This window comes from Borostomias antarcticus (genome assembly GCF_949987555.1).
Source record: "Borostomias antarcticus genome assembly, chromosome: 23".
Taxonomy (NCBI): domain Eukaryota; kingdom Metazoa; phylum Chordata; class Actinopteri; order Stomiiformes; family Stomiidae; genus Borostomias; species Borostomias antarcticus.
In genome coordinates, this window is record NC_140256.1 from 19,703,973 (window position 1) to 19,726,006 (window position 22,034).

The window sequence follows — 22,034 nt, forward strand, 5'->3', positions numbered from 1 at the left end:
GCCTATTCAATAAATTGTAATAAAATTAAAAGAAACAAGACTGCACGCTTTGTTTGATTTTTAATGTTAATAATAATCATTCATAATATGATCGGTGCTGCTACTGTAGGCTCCGTCAACGTGAGCTGCCTGCGTCAGTCCTCACTGGTTGAAGGTAACGTTAGGCTGTTAAACCCTGTTGACCGAGCTGCTAGCTAGCTAGAATGTCGTTGTCGAAACACGTTAATCAAACATCGTTGTCAAACTACTTTAAAAAACCACGCAGAGAGGAAAGGGAAGATATACCCACACCACCTGATAATGGTAACATGTCGTTATTCCGAAATGTCTTTAATGTTCGCTATTCCGAAAAAGCTCAGAAAGGTCGCTATTCCAAAAAGCTGATTTTGAAATCCATAGTCTACTACGGCTTTTGATTATTGAGTTGTTGCTTTAATGAAAATAAAACATCCATCTTGGTTGTGTGTTCAAACCAGCAGGTTTTCATGTGCATCTCGTTGTGGTTCGGCCGTCCTGAGGTGCTTCTCCGTCTAGGAGCGCATTGTCAACATTATAAGGAAAAGCATGACGCCCATAACGACATGCAATAAGAGAGAATAGAATAGAATAGGGTTAGAATTATTATTTCCTATTGCAGGCAGTCTTGTTTTGAATCTTTGGACTGAACTGGGCTTTAGAATAGCAGGCTACCTATTACTCTTCAATTAAAGGCCTAATGTCTAATTTACATAGCACATAATCAAATGTAGGCTATTAGGCTACTGTAGTTGTATAATAATATTTCGTTTCAGTAGGCCATGGGTTCCCAAACTCCATCAATGTGGGCCTCCCCTCTGAAAACAGTGACACACCTGCGCCCCCCCAACCCCCCAAATTTGTCCATTTTGCAAGGCGGCGTTAGATAGCCCATACCGTTACACAGCTAAGTTAGCTCGGTAGCACCTGTTGCTAGTTAACGCTATGACGTTTTCGCACAATACATTCATGCCTGCGGGGGTAGACTCTCTCTGCACTATCCACACATGTAGTATACATCTCTCCCATTATTTATTTCGATCTTCTGGCCTTTAAAATCACGTTTCATTCATAAAAACCAGACATTTAAAAAAATAAAAAACATGTTTTTTTAAAATAAAAAACATGCATCTTTTTTTTCTAACCATCCCTCCGCGCCTCCCCTGAATTTCTTTGGGGCCCCCCAGGGGAGGCCCGCCTCACAGTTTGGGAATGCCTGCTGTAGGCTATTCTACAGTATGTGCACTTTACCATCAAATCTAGGCACATAGGTCCTATACTTTAATAATAATATATGAATTAGTTCCTGCGCGCACAAATGCTCTTTGTTTGATGGGAGAGGAGCTATGGCATAGATAGGCCTATGTTCGTGACTGAGGATTGACGTATTGCGTATTATTATAGTATAATACCAGCCACATATTCTATTGTAAGTTAAATTATAGTGGCCCACCCTGATTTACACAAGTCCACCCTTCTGTCTGTCCTCGCGGCTGATAGCCATGCACAGCTTAGTCACTAATTAATACACTTAATCACTAATGAACCCAATGAGCATCCTCTGGGTTACATGCATACTGTGATGCACAGCAGGAGAGCCAGACCTCACGGCCCAACTACAGCTGCATCAAATCAAATAGAACGGCGCTTGACACAATTTTCTCGTAGAGAAAATGAAATGGCATAACAGACTCACTGGCTTCCATCAGTTTTCCTGTTTTCCACCACGTTTCTAATAACATTTCACCACTTCAGTACCGTGGCAGTGTGACGCGCCAGCGAGCAAATACCCGTCCGACTCCTGATAATCAGTCCAGGCCCGGCTTACTCGGCAACCAATCGTTATATTTTATCTATAGTCGTTCATTTTTATGTACACACCGGTACAGCGTGAAAGTCAAGGAGAGTCACCAGCAGTGACGCAGGGTAGGGCCACACACTTCTAGCTTAGACAATGCTGTTGAAACTGTAGTGTTCTCTGGAGATCAGTGTTAATTGTTGTCATTCATGTGCAGGGTTAGGGGTTGATTTAGAAATGATCCCAGAGCTTTGATTGGCACCTTTCTATTATATAAGCATTTACTTAATATCAGTGTGAAATCTCAGTGAAAGCTGGGCTCGGCAAAACAGATCAAATCTGACATTTGCATGATCTGGCTGTATGTGCTCCTCAGTCATCATGCTGGGAAACAGCCAGGCTCCAGGATGGGAGATGCTGATGGACTTGGACAGGATCTCAGGGCCATATCCACTAAACTAATATAAACTAACTAATATAACTAAACTAATACTGACAAGAATATCAGCATAGAACCTTATCACACCGTGTCTAATGTTCAACAGTCACACAACTCACAACTTTCTAGAATGTTCTCGAGATTGCGGAACGCATACTTTGAATTCAGCATTGGAAAGTAGTCGCAGAAAGTTGTGCCTTCACATTTAAACTTGTATAATAATCAAATTGACATCCCTGCAGCCAAACAAGGGTCAACCACCCTAATTTCTGTTCAGTCTTCAGACCGGGGCTGTGTAGCCACACCCCTACACTCCAGTATGGCCTGCCTCCTCCCTAGCACCCACAACAAGGCCACTCAGCCCATATCCTGACTGTGTGGCCTGCCTCCTCCCTAGCACCCACAACAAGGCCACTCAGCCCATATCCTGACTGTGTGGCCTGCCTCCTCCCTAGCACCCACAACAAGGCCACTCAGTCCATATCCTGACTGTGTGGCCTGCCTCCTCCCTAGCACCCACAACAAGGCCACTCAGTCCATATCCTGACTGTGTGGCCTGCCTCCTCCCTAGCACCCACAACAAGGCCACTCAGTCCATATCCTGACTGTGGCAGACACTCAACCTCAATTTCAACATGATCATAAACCTGATAGCATTGCACACAAAATCTGGGGTGATGAGGTCATGTCGTCATTTTGTAGGCTTTAAGTTAACATTGCTGCCATTTGGTGTGTAGTCCAAAATCCCTATGGGAAAAATTAATGGGATTTGCGAAAAATGCTGAATGGTCTGTCTAACAGAGGCATTGGTTGTGGAGTCTAGGTACTAGTTATGCACATGAGACCAGGGGGATTGTGGTATTGGTTGTGGCGTCTAGGTACTAGTAATGCACATGAGACCAGGGGGATTCTGGTATTGGTTGTGGAGTCTAGGTACTAGTTATGCACATGAGACCAGGGGGATTGTGGTATTGGTTGTGGAGTCTAGGTACTAGTTATGCACATGAGACCAGGGGGATTGTGGTATTGGTTGTGGAGTCTAGGTACTAGTTATGCACATGAGACCAGGGGGATTGTGGTATTGGTTGTGGAGTCTAGGTACTAGTTTTGCACATGAGACCAGGGGGATTCTGGTATTGGTTGTGGAGTCTAGGTACTAGTTATGCACATGAGACCAGGGGGGTTGTGGAGTCTAGGTACTAGTTATGCACATGAGACCAGGGGGATTGTGGTATTGGTTGTGGAGTCTAGGTACTAGTAATGCACATGAGACCAGGGGGATTCTGGTATTGGTTGTGGAGTCTAGGTACTAGTAATGCACATGAGACCAGGGGGATTGTGGTATTGGTTGTGGAGTCTAGGTACTAGTTATGCACATGAGACCAGGGGGATTGTGGTATTGGTTGTGGAGTCTAGGTACTAGTTATGCACATGAGACCAGGGGGATTGTGGTATTGGTTGTGGAGTCTAGGTACTAGTTATGCACATGAGACCAGGGGGATTGTGGTATTGGTTGTGGAGTCTAGGTACTAGTTATGCACATGAGACCAGGGGGATTGTGGTATTGGTTGTGGAGTCTAGGTACTAGTAATGCACATGAGACCAGGGGGATTCTGGGGAGCGCTGGGTTGGATTAGCATTTGCACTTCATCCTGTAATTGTTTTAAATGATTCTATCTGTAACACTGTACATTGATCTGTTCTTTATTATTGTTCTCTCTTAATTGTTTTGTTTATGATTGTGTGTGATTGTGTTAGCTCGTCGACACTGCAAATGAGGGAAACCTCAGTGTCTGAGTTGAAATAAAGGTTTGAAATGAAATGAAAATTTGGCCTCTCTGATCTCGAGGAGTAGCCATGTCATGTGGTTGTTCTAATACAGTAATTAAAGTTAATATTCTGTCTATAGCCTACCCCGTTCATTTTTACCCACTAGGCTACATTAGCCCTCATGTTGATCACAACCTCACACATTGTGTTTAGTTGTTTGTTGGCCTCCAACCCCTAGTACCATCCAAGGAGAGGAAATTGAGATGGTAGACTCATACAAGTTCCTGGGACTGGATGGAAACACTGAGGCCTTCTATAGGAAAGGAAAGAGCAAACTGCTCTTCCTTGTGGCTCGTCTCCACTGGGTCCGCTAGCGTCAGCGTCAGCCATCAACTGTGTACTTGGTTTTTATTAGAGGTGATCATGTATGAACACAACTGAACATACGTATGTACTTGTGTATTTTTTTTTCAATCAGCCATTATAGACAATAACAGAAGACATAAGTTACAAAACTATATACAGAAATTAAGTCCAGTGTTCATTCCTCTGGGGGGTAAAAAGGATGGGCACAAACCCAGTGTCCATGTCTCTGGGAGGGGTAGAGGGGCACTAGCCCAGTGTCCATGTCTCTGGGAGGGGTAGAGGGGCACTAGCCCAGTGTCCATGTCTCTGGGAGGGGTAGAGGGGCACTAGCCCAGTGTCCATGTCTCTGGGAGGGGTAGAGGGGCACTAGCCCAGTGTCCATGTCTCTGGGAGGGGTAGAGGGGCACTAGTCCTGTGTCCATGTCTCTGGGAGGGGTAGAGGGGCACTAGCCCAGTGTCCATGTCTCTGGGAGGGGTAGAGGGGCACTAGCCCAGTGTCCATGTCTCTGGGAGGGGTAGAAGGGCACTAGCCCAGTGTCCATGCCTCTGGGAGGGGTAGAGGGGCACTAGCCCAGTGTCCATGTCTCTGGGAGGGGTAGAGGGGCACTAGTCCTGTGTCCATGTCTCTGGGAGGGGTAGAGGGGCACTAGCCCAGTGTCCATGTCTCTGGGAGGGGTAGAGGGGCACTAGCCCAGTGTCCATGTCTCTGGGAGGGGTAGAGGGGCACTAGTCCTGTGTCCATGTCTCTGGGAGGGGTAGAAGGGCACTAGCCCAGTGTCCATGTCTCTGGGAGGGGTAGAAGGGCACTAGCCCAGTGTCCATGTCTCTGGGAGGGGTAGAGGGGCACTAGCCCAGTGTCCATGTCTCTGGGAGGGGTAGAGGGGCACTAGTCCTGTGTCCATGTCTCTGGGAGGGGTAGAAGGGCACTAGCCCAGTGTCCATGCCTCTGGGAGGGGTAGAGGGGCACTAGCCCAGTGTCCATGTCTCTGGGAGGGGTAGAGGGGCACTAGCCCAGTGTCCATGTCTCTGCAGGGTTTCTGCTATATACATTCAGCAGCGGTGGCCCGCCGCTGCTAAATTACTGGCGCCGCTTCTTCAGAATGGATCTTTTTTATTTATTTTTATTTTACTGCGCAGTGGTAGATACGGCGTAAGCTCCGCGGAACGAATGGTCGTCGCTCCGCTCTCTCTCCACTTTGAGGAGGACGAGAAAATGGAACACTGACAGGATGTCAATCACTCGTGAAGTCATGACAACAAAATAAACAAGCACTGAGAGCATTTTCTCCTCAGAGCCCGACTCTAGCGTTAGCTACAGAGCGGCAGGCAGAGCGAATACAGAGGTATTATAGAAACATTTAGTTAGATAGATTGTAGCTAATGTTACCGTTTAAATGAGCATTATATTCTCTATTGATGTCCAATGGCAATTAATTGTCATTAGCTACGTTATCAGTAGCTAATGTTCCAACTAGCAAACGTCACCCGTTAGCCAAGTTAGCTTGGTAAGCTAGCTAGCTAACGTTAGCGAACTCAGTGAATCATAAAGACGTTACTTCAATAAACATCGGTAGAATAATTGCCAACGATGTTCAGAAGCTATTGAAATATCCCTGGTTGCCTTTTCAGATGAGTTTGTTGAGATAGAAGAGAAAGGTGGATGAGGAAGATAGTCAGATAACAGCTGAGGATTTAGCTAGAGATATAAATACCATCTAGTTGTAAAATATCTTGCTTGATATTGGTGGCGTAATGTTACTACAATATTTAAATGCTCTTACTGGTTGCGTGATCAATAATGTAACGTTACTCATTCTTAAATGTAAAAATATCAGACTAGACAGGCAGAGGTAGTGGAGGCGTGTGGAGAGCAGAGTGAAGCAGAGAGCGAGAGGGCAGATAGAAATGAGAATGGAGGAGAAGAGAGTATGTAGCACATTGCCAGTAGCATATGAGTACACACACACATATCCCCCTCCACGTGGGTTAACGTGAGTACACACACACATATCCCCCTCCACGTGGGTTAACGTGAGTACACACACACATATCCCCCTCCACGTGGGTTAACGTGAGTACACACCAGTGGCGGCTGGTGACTCAAAAAACTGAGGAGGACAGGAGGAAGAGAGGCGAACCGCCCATGGGCGCCGGGGGGCACTTTCCCTTAGTCAGTTATTTGAAATATCAGCTTTAAAGTGGATTTACAGTAAATTTTAGCATATGAAAAACAGAATAACACTTTCTTTAACTACATGCAGCATTTATTTATCATATTCATGATAAAATATTACAAAATAACAATAAAACATTGTAAGCAATAGTTGTTGTAATGGATTGTACTCTTCTCTAAAATGAGAAAAGAATTGATATTGGTGAGGTGCTGGAAAAGGTTAGGTGATTTATGAAAAATGTTTTTGATAAGGGGACACAGGTGTCCTGGCTCTCAAACAGTTTGTTGGCAAATAGATTTGACAACTGGACAATGGAATACGTTGCACAGCAAATGCAGTATCCAACAGTTCGCTCATGGCTAGCTAGCAATGGTACAGCTATGGGGTTAGCTCATTTGGGTTGCTGTCAAAGCTACCACTCTTATGTCGTAGTGAAAGAGTGTGTGCTAAAGCCCACTCTGAGGCGACAGCGTCACCAATTCTTTACTAAAAACGTAAATGTACAAAAACAGATAATTTTGTACTTATCTGTTACTTATTTTGTAACACTGTAGATTAATGTGTAACTGAAAATGTCCTCTAAACAATTCTGGTATTCAAATCCAACGGCGTTATGTTGTTTTTTTACTGGGTTGCAAACTGGGTGGCGTAACGCCCTCAGCTAGCCTTCCCCACTCAGAATAACGTTGGTACAGTAATATGGAATTCTCATACAATAACGAGGCGTTGCCAAGCTATATTTTCAGGGCGACACTTCACAGAATTCATAGTGATGATTTGTGGTCGTTTGTATGTAACTAAATATGCACATAACAAGCTGAACATACGAAGGACTCTCTATGATCTGTAATTGTAGGAGAGTCGGTTACTTTCCCATTGCAGTTTATAATGTCGCTAGCACAAGCCCAGAAATCAGTCTTGTCACTGCGTTTGGGCGTTACGAGTGCGGGCATTATTATATACATATAAGCTGCCACTCTTATGTTGCTATAGCCTACAATTATCAGAACAAGAACATTCAGTTGAAAGTTTTCCATCCACCCATCCATCACTGGATGAGGAATAAGCACCGCAAAGCGATCAATTCTCAATTCTCACGCAAGCAGGAGCCAGGCTGTGGATTTCCCCGATCCGGTGTTGCGACCCAAACTCTAGAAATGTTTTGGACGAGTTGCCGACAGTTTGTGCCTCCAACCAATCAGCGCGCCTGCCTATGCCGTAGCCTGACTCCAGCCAATCAGCGCGCCTGCCTATGCCGTAGCCTGACTCCAGCCAATCAGCGCGCCTGCCTATGCCGTAGCCTGACTCCAGCCAATCAGCGCGCCTGCCTATGCCGTAGCCTGACGTGCACCTCGTAGCTAACATTACCAGTTATAGCCAGCCAGTGGAACTGTCTGTTCAGACGGCTCTAGCTCAAAAAGTATTCATGTCAGCTTAGATATTTAGATGGCTAGAATCAAGACAAATAGACGAAAAGTTTGATGTATAATATGTCCCATAATACTTTCAGATGCATTATATTATGGAGCTACGAACACACAAAAAGTCTCCAATGGCACAGGGAAGAGAAACACAGACATCAACGCCGACTCAATCGGCCTTCACTGTGATAAATCTGGAATCTGGAATGTGATTGGACTAAGAAAATGTCAATATCTGAATCCTGTTCAGACAGGGCTGGAGGACTGTCCTCCCCTGCGGTAATTTTTCAGCGTTTTGGCCAATCACAAATGAGCAAGAAAAAAAGGCATTAAATTGATTTAAGAGAAAAGAACCCGCCTTAAGGGAGGCTAGCCTCCCTTCCATAGATATCTATGGGTCCTCCAGCTGCATGTTATAGATGTCACTGTTGGAGCTTTAGAATTTCAATAATGGGTTTTTATCCATAGGGAAAACCTGCTTTATGAACAAAACTGAGATAATATTAATTATGAATAAATAATAAATTCATACATTTATATTTTAATCCCTCTCTTCTCTCCAAAAACTGAGGAGGACTGTCCTCCCCTGCCTCAATGGACGAGCCTCCACTGCTCCACACCAAGGCCACCGAGTTCCAGGTTGAAAAAAGTATTACTTGTATGATTTTTATTTTAGTAAAATTGGAAATGGGTCCAACAAAGCCAAACGCCTTACAAGGGTTATATATCATATTAGAGAGTACAGGCATAGCTAACAGTAATGGTCTACCATGTAGGCAACATCTCTAACTTTGCACTCTACAGTAAGTCATGTCTCTCTTATGAAGTATTTAGCCCATGTTCAGGGAAGAATTTTTACAGCTCACTTTTCTGGCCCCCGGGTGTTTGTGTGGGTGTGTGGGACAAGCGTGCTGATGACAGTAGTGTACTCTTTCCCCGGCAGTAGCAGTATCTCTTTGTGTCTCACCGTCACGCTCCAGCCAACCGAACAAATTACCTGACTGCCCTCAGAGCTTGGGGTGTGTTTGTGTGTGTGAAAGAGAGAGAGAGAGAGAGAGAGAGAGAGAGAGAGAGAGATAAAGTGTGCAAGTAAGTGTGCCTGTGCATGAGGGAGAGAGAGTGCTTAAGCGTGCCTGTGTGAATGTCGGGGTGGGAGTGCGAGTGTGAACATGTGTGTGTGTGTGTGTGTGTGAAAAGTGTATGTGTGAGTGTGAATACTGTATGTGTGAGTGTGAATAGTGTATGTGTGAGTGTGAATAGTGTGTGCGAGTGTGAATACTGTATGTGTGAGTGTGAATAGTGTGTGTGTGAGTGTGAATAGTGTGTGTGAGTGTGAATAGTGTGTGTGAGTGTGAATAGTGTGTGTGAGTGTGAATAGTGTGTGTGAGTGTGAATAGTGTGTGTGAGTGTGAATAGTGTGTGCGAGTGTGAATAGTGTGTGTGTGAGTGAATAGTGTGTGAGTGTGTGAATAGTGTGTGTGAGTGTGAATAGTGTGTGTGAGTGTGAATAGTGTGTGCGAGTGTGAATAGTGTATGTGTGAGTGTGAATAGTGTGTGTGTGAGTGTGAATAGTGTGTGCGAGTGTGAATAGTGTATGTGTGAGTGTGAATAGTGTGTGCGAGTGTGAATAGTGTGTGCGAGTGTGAATAGTGTATGTGTGAGTGTGAATAGTGTGTGTGTGTGTGAATAGTGTGTGTGAGTGTGAATAGTGTATGTGAGTGTGAATAGTGTGTGTGAGTGTGAATAGTGTATGTGTGAGTGTGAATAGTGTGTGTGTGTGTGAATAGTGTGTGTGAGTGTGAATAGTGTATGTGAGTGTGAATAGTGTATGTGTGAGTGTGAATAGTGTGTGTGTGTGTGAATAGTGTGTGTGAGTGTGAATAGTGTATGTGAGTGTGAATAGTGTGTGTGCGAGTGTGAATAGTGTGTGTGTGAGTGTGAATACTGTATGTGTGAGTGTGAATAGTGTGTGTGTGAGTGTGAATAGTGTGTGTGAGTGTGAATAGTGTATGTGAGTGTGAATAGTGTGTGTGCGAGTGTGAATAGTGTGTGTGTGAGTGTGAATACTGTATGTGTGAGTGTGAATAGTGTGTGTGTGAGTGTGAATAGTGTGTGTGAGTGTGAATAGTGTGTGTGAGTGTGAATAGTGTGTGTGAGTGTGAATAGTGTGTGTGAGTGTGAATAGTGTGTGCGAGTGTGAATAGTGTGTGTGTGAGTGAATAGTGTGTGTGAGTGTGAATAGTGTCTGTGAGTGTGAATAGTGTGTGTGAGTGTGAATAGTGTGTGTGAGTGTGAATAGTGTGTGTGTGAGTGAATAGTGTGTGTGAGTGTGAATAGTGTGTGCGAGTGTGAATAGTGTATGTGTGAGTGTGAATAGTGTGTGTGAGTGTGAATAGTGTGTGCGAGTGTGAATAGTGTGTGTGAGTGTGAATAGTGTGTGTGTGTGTGAATAGTGTGCGAGTGTGAATAGTGTATGTGTGAGTGTGAATAGTGTGTGTGAGTGTGAATAGTGTGTGCGAGTGTGAATAGTGTATGTGTGAGTGTGAATAGTGTGTGTGTGAGTGTGAATAGTGTGTGCGAGTGTGAATAGTGTGTGTGTGAGTGTGAATAGTGTATGTGAGTGTGAATAGTGTGTGTGTGAGTGTGAATAGTGTGTGTGAGTGTGAATAGTGTGTGTGAGTGTGAATAGTGTGTGTGAGTGTGAATAGTGTGTGCGAGTGTGAATAGTGTATGTGTGAGTGTGAATAGTGTGTGTGTGAGTGTGAATAGTGTGTGTGTGAGTGTGAATAGTGTGTGTGTGAGTGTGAATAGTGTGTGTGTGAGTGTGAATAGTGTGTGTGAGTGTGAATAGTGTATGTGTGAGTGTGAATAGTGTGTGCGAGTGTGAATAGTGTGTGCGAGTGTGAATAGTGTATGTGTGAGTGTGAATAGTGTGTGTGAGTGTGAATAGTGTATGTGTGAGTGTGAATAGTGTGTGTGAGTGTGAATAGTGTGTGCGAGTGTGAATAGTGTGTGTGAGTGTGAATAGTGTGTGTGAGTGTGAATAGTGTATGTGTGAGTGTGAATAGTGTGTGTGAGTGTGAATAGTGTGTGTGTGAGTGTGAATAGTGTGTGTGAGTGTGAATAGTGTGTGTGTGAGTGTGAATAGTGTGTGTGAGTGTGAATAGTGTGTGCGAGTGTGAATAGTGTGTGCGAGTGTGAATAGTGTGTGTGAGTGTGAATAGTGTGTGCGAGTGTGAATAGTGTGTGCGAGTGTGAATACTGTATGTGCGAGTGTGAATAGTGTATGTGTGAGTGTGAATAGTGTGTGTGAGTGTGAATAGTGTGTGAGTGTGAATAGTGTGTGTGAGTGTGAATAGTGTGTGTGAGTGTGAATAGTGTGTGCGAGTGTGAATAGTGTGTGTGAGTGTGAATAGTGTGTGCGAGTGTGAATAGTGTGTGCGAGTGTGAATACTGTATGTGCGAGTGTGAATAGTGTATGTGTTAGTGTGAATAGTGTGTGTGTGTGTGTGTGAATAGTGTGTGCGAGTGTGAATAGTGTGTGCGAGTGTGAATAGTGTGTGTGAGTGTGAATACTGTATGTGTGAGTGTGAATAGTGTGTGTGTGAGTGTGAATAGTGTATGTGTGAGTGTGAATAGTGTATGTGCGAGTGTGAATAGTGTGTGTGTGAGTGTGAATAGTGTATGTGTGAGTGTGTGAATGTGTGTTGTCCTCACCTGTTGTCTGACGGCAGGAGAGAGAGCAGTGCCAAGGAGGAGAGTTTCCTTCTCTCTGGCTGTGTGATGTTGTCCATGCGGTCCACCCACATTTCTATCATCCCACCCAGCAGCTGGTCCATCTGAGAGAGAGAGAGAGGGGAGGGGAGGGGTGTAGAGGGAGGGAGAGATAGAGAGAGAGGGAGGGAGATAGATGCCCTTTTCCGTTAACTAGCATAGGGTAATACGGTTTATGAATGAAGCACGCAGCCTGGTGGAGGTTTGGGGCGGCACCATTACAGTATATCACAAGGCCTCAAGTGGGAGGAGAGCAACAGCTCCATCATCAATAACGCACAATAGAGGATGTTCTTCCTGCGCCGGCTGAAGTCCATCCTCACCTCATCCATTACCATCTGGTTTGGTGGCCAGGGCAAACTGCAGTGCATCATTGGGTCAGCAGAGAGGGTCATGGGATCCCCACTACCCAGGACTCCCGCCTGGCAGAAGATCTGCGTCTATTGAGGTCAAATCCTCACACCAACTGAACTCACTTCTTGTGCTGTTGTGCCTCTTTTTCATATGCAAGTCCTCCATCCACCGAGTCACATTCTTAGTATGTGAAAATGTAATAATAAGTGGCCCATAGGGCAGGAGCCCATCTCCTGCTTCCTTAGCGTGAGGCAGCTTGATGTACAAGTCCACCCCCTGGACATGACCCTAGTGTGTGCCCCCAGTCCAACCCTTGATGCTGAGTGCCAAGCAGGGAGGCATTGGGTAGCATTTTCCAGTCTTTGGTATGACTCGGCCGGGGATCGAACCCCCAACCTCCAAATCTAAGGGCGGACACTCTAACCACAAGGCCACTGAGAATTGTGTTGTTGCCTGAGTAGTAATACTGCTTACCCCCTGGTGAAACTCCGCGGCCATCTGTGTGAGGAGCGAGGAGAAGAAGGCGGAGTTCTGGAGCAGGACCCTCCCCATGATGCCTAGGTAGGTGGACATCACCACGGGGTACCTCTGCACACACACAAGTGGGGGGGGGGGTTAATATAGTCAAACACACACACACTCCCAATAAGATTCCATTGCAACTACAGTGAAAAGAACAACCCTTTAAAAGAGCTTATCTCAGGCGGCGCAGAGAAGGTATTCCCTATGGCAAGGCAAGGCAAGTTATGTACAGCACATTTCAGCAACAATGCAATTCAAAGTCTTTTACATAGGACATTAAAAGCATCAAAACAAAATGCAAAAAAACACATTATAAAAGGACATTTAAAACAAAATGCAGGAAAAATAAAATACAATACTAAAAGTTACAGTGCAGTGTGAAAGAATAATTATTTGATATAATAGAAAGCAGCCGCAAAAAGAAGTCTTCAGTCTTGATTGAAACGAACTGAGAGTTGCAGCAGACCTGCAGTTTTCTGGAAGTTCGTTCCAGATATGTGGAGCATAAAACCTGAACGCTGTTTTTTTGTTTTGTTTTAACTGCATTGTTATTATCCAATGGGAAATGCCCTTTTGAACAGGTAGGTCTTCTGATTTTTCTTGAATGTATCCACAGTGCCAGAGATTTTTAAGTCTAAGTTTTAAGCTCGTTCCATAATCTGGGGGCATATGAGGAGAAGGCAGCTTCACCATATGTTTTAGTTCTGGTGTGAGGAACGGTCAGTTGCAGTGAATCTGAGGACCTAAGGGCTCGTGCAGGAACATAACATACTAAAATATCACTGATGTAAACAGGAGCGAGACCATGTGAAGCTTTAAAAACCAACAACAACACTTTAAACTAAATTCTAAAATCTATAGGGAGCCAGTGTAGTGATCTCAGGACAGGGGTGATGAGCTCATATTTTTGGGTGTTGGTGAGAACCCTAGCTGCAGCATGGTGTTGGTGAGAACCCTAGCTGCAGCATGTTGTTGGTGAGAACCCTAGCTGCAGCATGTTGTTGGTGAGAACCCTAGCTGCAGCATGTTGTTGGTGAGAACCCTAGCTGCAGCATGGTGTTGGTGAGAACCCTAGCTGCAGCATGGTGTTGGTGAGAACCCTAGCTGCAGCATGGTGTTGGTGAGAACCCTAGCTGCAGCATGTTGTTGGTGAGAACCCTAGCTGCAGCATGTTGTTGGTGAGAACCCTAGCTGCAGCATGTTGTTGGTGAGAACCCTAGCGGCAGCATGTTGTTGGTGAGAACCCTAGCTGCAGCACGGTGTTGGTGAGAACCCTAGCTGCAGCATGTTGTTGGTGAGAACCCTAGCTGCAGCATGTTGTTGGTGAGAACCCTAGCGGCAGCATGTTGTTGGTGAGAACCCTAGCTGCAGCATGTTGTTGGTGAGAACCCTAGCTGCAGCATGTTGTTGGTGAGAACCCTAGCTGCAGCATGTTGTTGGTGAGAACCCTAGCTGCAGCATGGTGTTGGTGAGAACCCTAGCTGCAGCATGGTGTTGGTGAGAACCCTAGCTGCAGCATGTTGTACCACCCTCAGTCTGTTCATGGCTTTACTGGAGAGTCCAGTGAATAGTGAGTTGCAGTAGTCTAGACAACTGGTTATGAAGGCGTGTACTAGTTTCTCTGCATCGCTACAGGAGAGGGAGGGTTTAACTTAAGCAATATTTTTTAAGTGGTAAAAAGCCTTGTCTCTGACATTTCTAATGTGTGTGTCAAAGTTTAAGTTGCTGTCTAGGATGACACCCAGAGTTCTAGCCTGAGAGGCGACTTTGAGACCTCTACTCTCAAGATGGGCAATGACAGACTTTCTTTTAGTTTCATTTCCTATGATCAATATCTCGGTTTTATATTGGTTTAGTTGCAGAAAATTGTGGAGCCATCCATAAATTGATGGTGGAAAGACAATTTAGGAGGTCATCAACTGGCTGAAGATGTTTAGGAGTATCAGCTATATATATATTTGTGTGTCATCTGCATAGAAAATGAAAATCAATATTGTATTTGCGGATAATGGCTCCTAGTGGAAACATGTAAAGGCTAAAAAGGATTGGTCCTAGGATGGAGCCCTGTGGAACGCCGCAAGTGCTGTTACATCCTGTAGAGCAAAAATCATCAATTGAGACACAGTACTCACGACCAAGGAGATAGCTTCTAAACCAGTTTATAACCGGGCCTCCAAGACCAACCCATTTCTGATAGACAGGAAGCCAGTGTAAAGACCTCAGAACTGGAGTGATGTGATCCACTTTCTTGGTCTCAGAGGCTGCTCACACGCTTCCGTTTGATGCGTCAACATTGACGGATGCCATTCACTTTCAATGGCTGCAGCCGAATGGCATTCTGATTCCGTTGTTGTCGCGTTGCGTTGCCCGTGTTGCTAGCGTCGAACAATGTTCTGTAGTATATTTTTATTTTTTGATTACTTTTTTATTTTAATTTATTATTTTCTGGCATACAGCGATTAATGAGGGGATTGTCCTCTGGTGCACAATACCCTTAGCTTGCATCAAACCAGGCTTTGTGGTTTTTAATTTGTAGCAATTAAAAGTGCTTAAAGCAGCCGATCGCTCCCTGTGTTGAAGACTAGGGTTGAGTTGAGCAAGTTTGAACTGGTTAGGAAGTTTAGTCAGAGCAAGAAGGGTCCTATGTCCGTGAGTGATTGAGTGTTTGTTTCTTTATCAATTGCCTAATTGATAGTTTATTTTTACACGGTTGAATTCTTAAGAGGCTTATAATAGTCTTGAATCTTTATCAGTCTATCAATCTTTGTGGATTTTCAACATGTCATCCGAAGTAGGTGTCAACGTGCCCATGCTCACACCGGTGGAACAACTCGAACGTGATTATCCACTAGTGAAGGGCATTGGTGCTATATCTAAGCGTTGGTCACGTAGATGGTCTGATGTTTCACATCCTTGGCCGTCATCGGGGAGTTTTGATGAAGAGACTGTTCGAAACATGAGCATTTTGATTGATGCACATAAATCACATCAGAAGACTGGAAGACAAGGTAAAAAACGGAAACAAAAGAGATACTGAACTCGCAGTCTTGACATTGTTCAGTAAAGCAGGGCGGAGACAGAAAGCAGCTGTGGAGGCAGCAGCTACCACAGCCCGAACTGTAATAGAGGAGGCTAATAAGACGGACATGCTGCAGAGTGAAATTGATGCGCCGTTCTCCCATACGGCCCCAGTCTTGACCCCGCCTCCTTATGAAGTCCAGAAGGAAGCTACTAAGGCTTATCCACAGCTACCCGTGCTAAATACTGAGGGAAGATATGTCATCAAAGATGCGAATGACGACATTATACAGACGGGAAATGCCAGAACGACCATTGTAACTCATCCTGATGGGAAGCGCAAAACCAAGAAATTAGATCAACCTCCGACACCAGCTGAAAAGAAGAAGAAGAAAAGCAAAAAGGGAAAACATGAAAGTGACAGTGGTTCTTCTGAAGAGGAAGGAGTGGATATTGGAGGATATGATGAGCGCATTAGACAGATTATGGCACGTGCTGAGAGGAGAGGAAGAAGGGACCGAGAAACAGACTCTAGTAGCAGTAGTGAAGAAGAGAGCGAGGAGTCTGACTCAGGTGATGATGCAAAGTCCAAGGAAAAGGTGAATAGCGCGTTGAAGGAAATACTGAAGAAGTTGGATTCCATTAACGCATCAAAGGCTGAACTCGAATCTGAACTGTGCAGCTAAAAAGGGTGATGATTTGTCTCATTTGGAGGATGCATTGAGGAATCTCTCTGCAGTTCGGTCAGAGATGCAGACACAAACACGTCATATGGAAAAGGAGTTGGAAAAATATGACCTTCGTCCAAGACCCAGTCAACCTGAGGAGAAAAGTGGATCGGGAGGTACACACAAATCAAAAAAGAAGAAAAAAGGGAAGAGTAAAAGTGTCGGGAAGATGTTTCCGGTGGTGATTAGTGGTGCTCATATGAACTACAAGCCCTGGCAGGCTAGTGACATGTCTGCAATCTTGGATAAACTGCCAATTCTCCAAGACGGCGCCCATCCTTGGACGAAGAAGATTGATCAATCGATTTTTTAGAGACCTGAAAACACACCGTCACAGTAGTCGAGTCTACGGAAGATAAACACATGGACCAGTTTTTCCAGACCCTGCTGAGACATGAATCCTTTAAACCTTGATATATTCTTTAGCTGATAGTAGGCTGACTTTGTAACTGTCTTAATTGACAATTGAAATTCAGGTCTGAGTCCATGACTACACCAAGATTTCTGGCTTTGTTTGTGGTTTTTAGCATTAGTGATTGGAGCTGAGTGCTGACTTTTAATCATTCTTCTTTGAGTCCAAAGACAATTTTTTGTTAAGTTGAAGAAAGTTCTGGCACATCCAATCGTTGAATTGCTCAATGCACTTACTCAGCGCTTGTGTGGGATTATAGCATGGATGTATTAATAGAACTGGATACAGCCACTCCATTCACTGACCGCTATCACAAATGAAGCCCTATTGAACCGCGCCATCTTGGCAAATTTGTAGACATTTGACTATTTCCGGTGACTTTTGCACTTGCGCAGTTGTGCTTTTCTGGCCTACGTGCGTCCACGAACAAGTTCACGAAATGTAGACGCACGTTCCCTGCTCTCCCCGCTTTGATTTAGCAATGAAAACCGGCTTGCATATTAACCTGTTTTTGTCAAATATATCCATTGGAGACATTGTTTTTTATCCAGGCATCTTAGTTTTAACAGGTTAATTATAGCTGAACATGTTTTGTTTGCTAGTAGATGGTATTCATTCCGTTCGCGATAACGTTATTGCAGCCAGGCTAAATTCCTCCAGGGAGCCAGTGACCGGCGAGTTGAAAAGCTTCACTCCCCGCCAGCAGGAGCTTTGGCCGCTGCTGCCGCATCTCGGATAACCCGCTGAGTTCGTGGCTGCTATTTCACACTCGCCCTTGATCAATCCTAATACCGATCCATTGTAATAATGAATCAATCATTCAGATATAGGTTAATATGCAAGCCGGTTTTCATTTCATTGCATTTCACATAAATGTGAACTTGTTCGTGGACGCGCGTAGGACAGAAAAGCACAACTGCGCAAGTACAAAAGTCACCGGAAAAAGCCAAATGACTACAAATTTACCAAGATGGCGCGGTTCAATAGGGCTTCACTTTAGATTTCAAATCTTGGGGGCCTGGAATATAGTCCCCCAGTGATACAGTATGGTGATATAAATGTGGGTGTCGTCTGCAAAGCTATGGTAACATGTTTTGTTTCCCCTATGACCTGGTCTGACCTTGATTAGACTCCATCATTGAGTCCATCGATTCCCCGCCGCTATAGTCAAGGACAAGACTAATTGCTAATTTGATACGCTCGTCGGAGAGAGGTGATCGGCTGCGCCCTGCCCTCCCTCCAGGCTCTGCACGAGTCCAGGGCGCTGAAGCGGGCCAGGAAGACCATAGCCGACCGCTCCCACCTGGGCTATAGCCTCTTCACACCGCTCTTCTCTGGCAGGAGGCTGCAAAGACCAAAACTGTTGACACAAGAACAGCTTTTTCCCAACAGCCACCAGCCTTATAAACATGGCTCTCCTCTGACTCTCTCCCCCGCCCCCTGCAACGTTTGCACTTAACTCATTACTGCACTGACTCTTTTGTAGTCCAACTGCATTGCTATTTTTTGCACTGTTTGTATCACTGTATCACGAGTCCGGTCATGCTTTGTCCTGTCCTTGCATTTGTCCATTGTTGTATTGTTGTAAGCACCATGGTGTTGAAAAAAAATCCTATGTATGTATGGCGATAGACAAATTCTGATTCTGATAACCTGCTGTACATTCTATGCAGGGTGGCTGACAGAGAACCTGTTTGTGTCTAGTGAAGTATCTTTAGCACTTATTGTATTTCTAGTTTGCTACAGTACTCTTGCACTTCGCCTTTAGCACTAGACTATGCTCTTAGTCACTTGTTTAGAAAGGAGATACACACTTGTGAATTCTGGTGAGTTGTAGTACACTGACTTCCTACGGTAAATGCACTTATTGTAAGTGGCTTTGGATAAAAGTGTCTGCAAAACAAGTGTAATGTAATGTAAAGGAGTGCCAGACTGGGTGGGGAGCAGAAGAGGGGTTAAGAGTGAGCTCACCTCTCCTTGCACCACGCCCCGGAACACAGCGGGCAGCAGGGGCTGGAACATGTGACCCCCGAGCATGGGGCTCACCTTCAGAGCTATCTCCACCACCTGGACAGAGGGAGGGAGAGAGGGGTGGGTGGAAGGAGAGATAGGACATTAACATTTACCTAGTAACATACTTTGTGTGCTGCTCATCTTACAGACTTTACCAGTGGTAATCGTGTGCATTGCAAATTTCCACGGACTCGCTGTGGTTTGATCGGGTCAGTGAGAGTGACTGTGTGGGTGTTTGCATGCAGTGTTTCCTCTAGGATTTTTACCCTAGAGGGTAAAGGGCTTGTTGTACCCTGGGTGGTGTGCTCGAGTGAATATCAATCAGCAATTTAAAAATATAAATTTAAGCCGCAAGCGGCTATACGGGACCACGCTTCTACGACCACACTGCAATGAGCACACACAGCAACGAGCCCATCAACAGGCCACACTATTACAGCACCTTTGAGTTATAACATCAATGAAAATACAGTTAAAGCGTGATGGGCGTGGCTTTGCACATAGGTCATAATGTACTCCCGTCCCACCTGCACCCCCACCACCAGTGCGTGTAGCTACTGACCATGGAAGTGCTAGAGTCACGCAAAGGCTTCAACGTGGTGAGTAACCAGGGAGTTTAATCCCCCTAGATTATTGTACAAAATTATAAGAACTTTGTGGCCCAATTTGTGAAAAATGTTTGAATGCCATTTTTCTCCGCCATCTTGGATTGGATTTCTTAGCTGTTAACAACCTATAGGGAGACATGCACCCTTAAATGGATAGTTCAGTCCAAAACCTTACTTTCTGGTGTTTTGTATGATATTGGTACATTGGGGCACTGTGTGAACACCATCGAACTATCAAATGAGTTGTTTTATTTAGTTTTGGAGAACTAGACGATTAATTTTTTTAGTCACATTTTCAGCTTGTTTTGTTTGTGACGTACCAACACATGACACGCATTGAGGTATTTTTTCCGACCTAAAATAAAAAATAAACCATTTCATTTGTACAGTGAAATTACGGGGGAGGCCTGAGGGAAGGTGATGGAGTGACTCCTCTCTTCTCCATATAGACGGTATTTGATTGAGGCATTCAAGCACGCGCTGTTTTGTGGGGCCACCTACGTAAGTCGAGCACCTGCTACATGCTGAAGCAAGCGTGGAAGAGGTCAGCGGACGAGCCAGGTAACTTAGAAACTACTTATTCATTTCAGTGTGGGCTGCTTGCTTGCTTCTCGTAATTTCTATCATTCATCCCCGAGATTATTATTAACAAAAGGCAGCGGCTGTACTTGCATGAAGTAATGTTACAATGAATGAACGAATGAAGCCTTAGTGAGCATTGCTGTTGCTAGCTAATGTAATCTTACTAATGTTAGCTAGATATTTAACCAAGCTAGTTTACTGCAAAGTAATGCAGTCAACCTAACTAATCTGGTTAAAACAAATTAAATCCAGCTGCTCTCTAAAGTTAATGTTCAGCATTTCACATCAGATAGCTATTTGACTTGCCATGAAACGTACTGTAGCTTAGTTAGCTAGCTTGATATATTTCATGCAAGTAGACATGATGGTAGGTATAGTGATTGTAGGTTGTTGTTCATTGTTATGATAATGTTAGGGGTTGTCTTCCAGGCTTACCAGCTAACTATCAGGCAGCCAGCTGATTTTACTTTATAACATCAGGGTTAACATAAACCTCCTGTACCCACGGGTCGGGCTACACCAGCTCCATCTCACCAGCGCTCCATCACCATAGACCTGGACTCCCTGCCCTCACTGAGACCTGGCACAGCGACGTTTATATTTCTATAAATGAATTTTGCCCACCTGAATATGCTATTCAGCGAATTATCTCCCACCGCACCCCTGTTACCATAATGAAACAGTCAGGTGGATCTAATATAAAAAACCTGATATCCGTTCCAGTGAATATACTATCCAGGCCTACTAGTCAGGTGAACCAGCCCTTTTCTCCGGAAGCTATTTCAATGGCGATCCTGAATGTCAGCCAAGCAAAACTTTTCTCACTAATGATCTTATATGTGAACGTAAACTAGACTGTATGTTCCTAACTGAAACCTGGCTAAATATAAATGGATCAGCAGCCCTCATCGAAGCCTCTCCTCCCAACTACAGTTTTTTTCAATCTATCAGAAGTGGGGAAAAAAGGTGGAGGAACAGCCACCATAGCTACAGATGCCCTCAGCTGCAGGACCATCTCCTTTGATGATTTTGCCTCGTTTGAATACCACGCTATTGTCTTAAAATGCCAGCCCCCAGTTCTGGCAGTAACCATATATAGGCCTCCCAAACAATGCCCTGCCTTCTCTACGGAATTTTCAGAACTCCTGTCCATTATCCATACAAATTATGATAAGATTATCATCATTGGAGATTTCAACATACACGTGGATACTGAGGCGGACTCGAAAGCCAGGGACTTTATCAACCTCCTGAACTCCATGGATTTCACCCAACATAACACTGAGCCAACCCACAACCACGGCCACACCCTTGACCTAGTGATTACTAAGGGTCTGACTATCACTGTCTCCTCCATTAGTGACCTCGCCCTCTCCGACCATTTCTGTATCTTCTCTACTGCATTGGTTCCTAAAGTCAAAAGTAGTACTGAGCGCTTTATCAAGAAACGTTATCTTACCTCCGCAGTAGCTGATAGTTTTAGAGAAATAATGAAAACAGTTTATCAACTCCAGAAGTACGGCCCTCACATAATATTGTAGACTTAGCAACCACCTTTAACACCAGAGTAGGGGCAGCGTTGGATTCTGTAGCACCTATTAAACTGAAAAGGATCACAGCCAATCATAAAGCTCCATGGCGAAATGAGGAAACAAATCAACTAAAGAGAACCTGCAGAAGATCTGAGCGTATGTGGCGAAAAACCAAGCTACAGGTCCACCATGATATTCTCAAAGATCATCTCTCTGCCTTTAATAAAGCAATAAGAAATGCAAGGAAAGACCACTTCTCAAAATTGATATCTATCAACCGAAATAATTCAAGAGTTCTCTTCTCAACAATTGATAGCCTAATAAACCCTGCCATAAAAACACCTGATAACCTGCTCTCTATCTCCAAATCTGAGGAATTTGCAGCTTACTTCAGAGATAAGATTATGAATATTAGGAGGAATATCACTCAGGAAAGGCCCTGCATCCCGTTCACAGATCCTCTCCCTCCATGTAATGGACATATGAGCCTGTTTACACTGATGGACAC

The 22,034-nt window shown here is 44.5% G+C and overlaps 1 protein-coding gene across 1 annotated transcript in view; it reads right to left on the bottom strand.

Annotated features, from left to right (window-relative positions):
- ipo11 (importin 11) overlaps positions 1-22,034 on the bottom strand; it is a 199,547-nt gene that overhangs the window by 18,739 nt on the left and 158,774 nt on the right. Inside the window, exons 20-22 of the mRNA XM_084456899.1 lie at positions 18,763-18,858; positions 12,586-12,699; positions 11,701-11,822 (exon numbers count right to left, since the gene is read on the bottom strand). Coding sequence (XP_084313025.1) covers positions 11,701-11,822; positions 12,586-12,699; positions 18,763-18,858 — 332 coding nt within the window. The remainder of the gene's footprint in view (positions 1-11,700; positions 11,823-12,585; positions 12,700-18,762; positions 18,859-22,034) is intronic.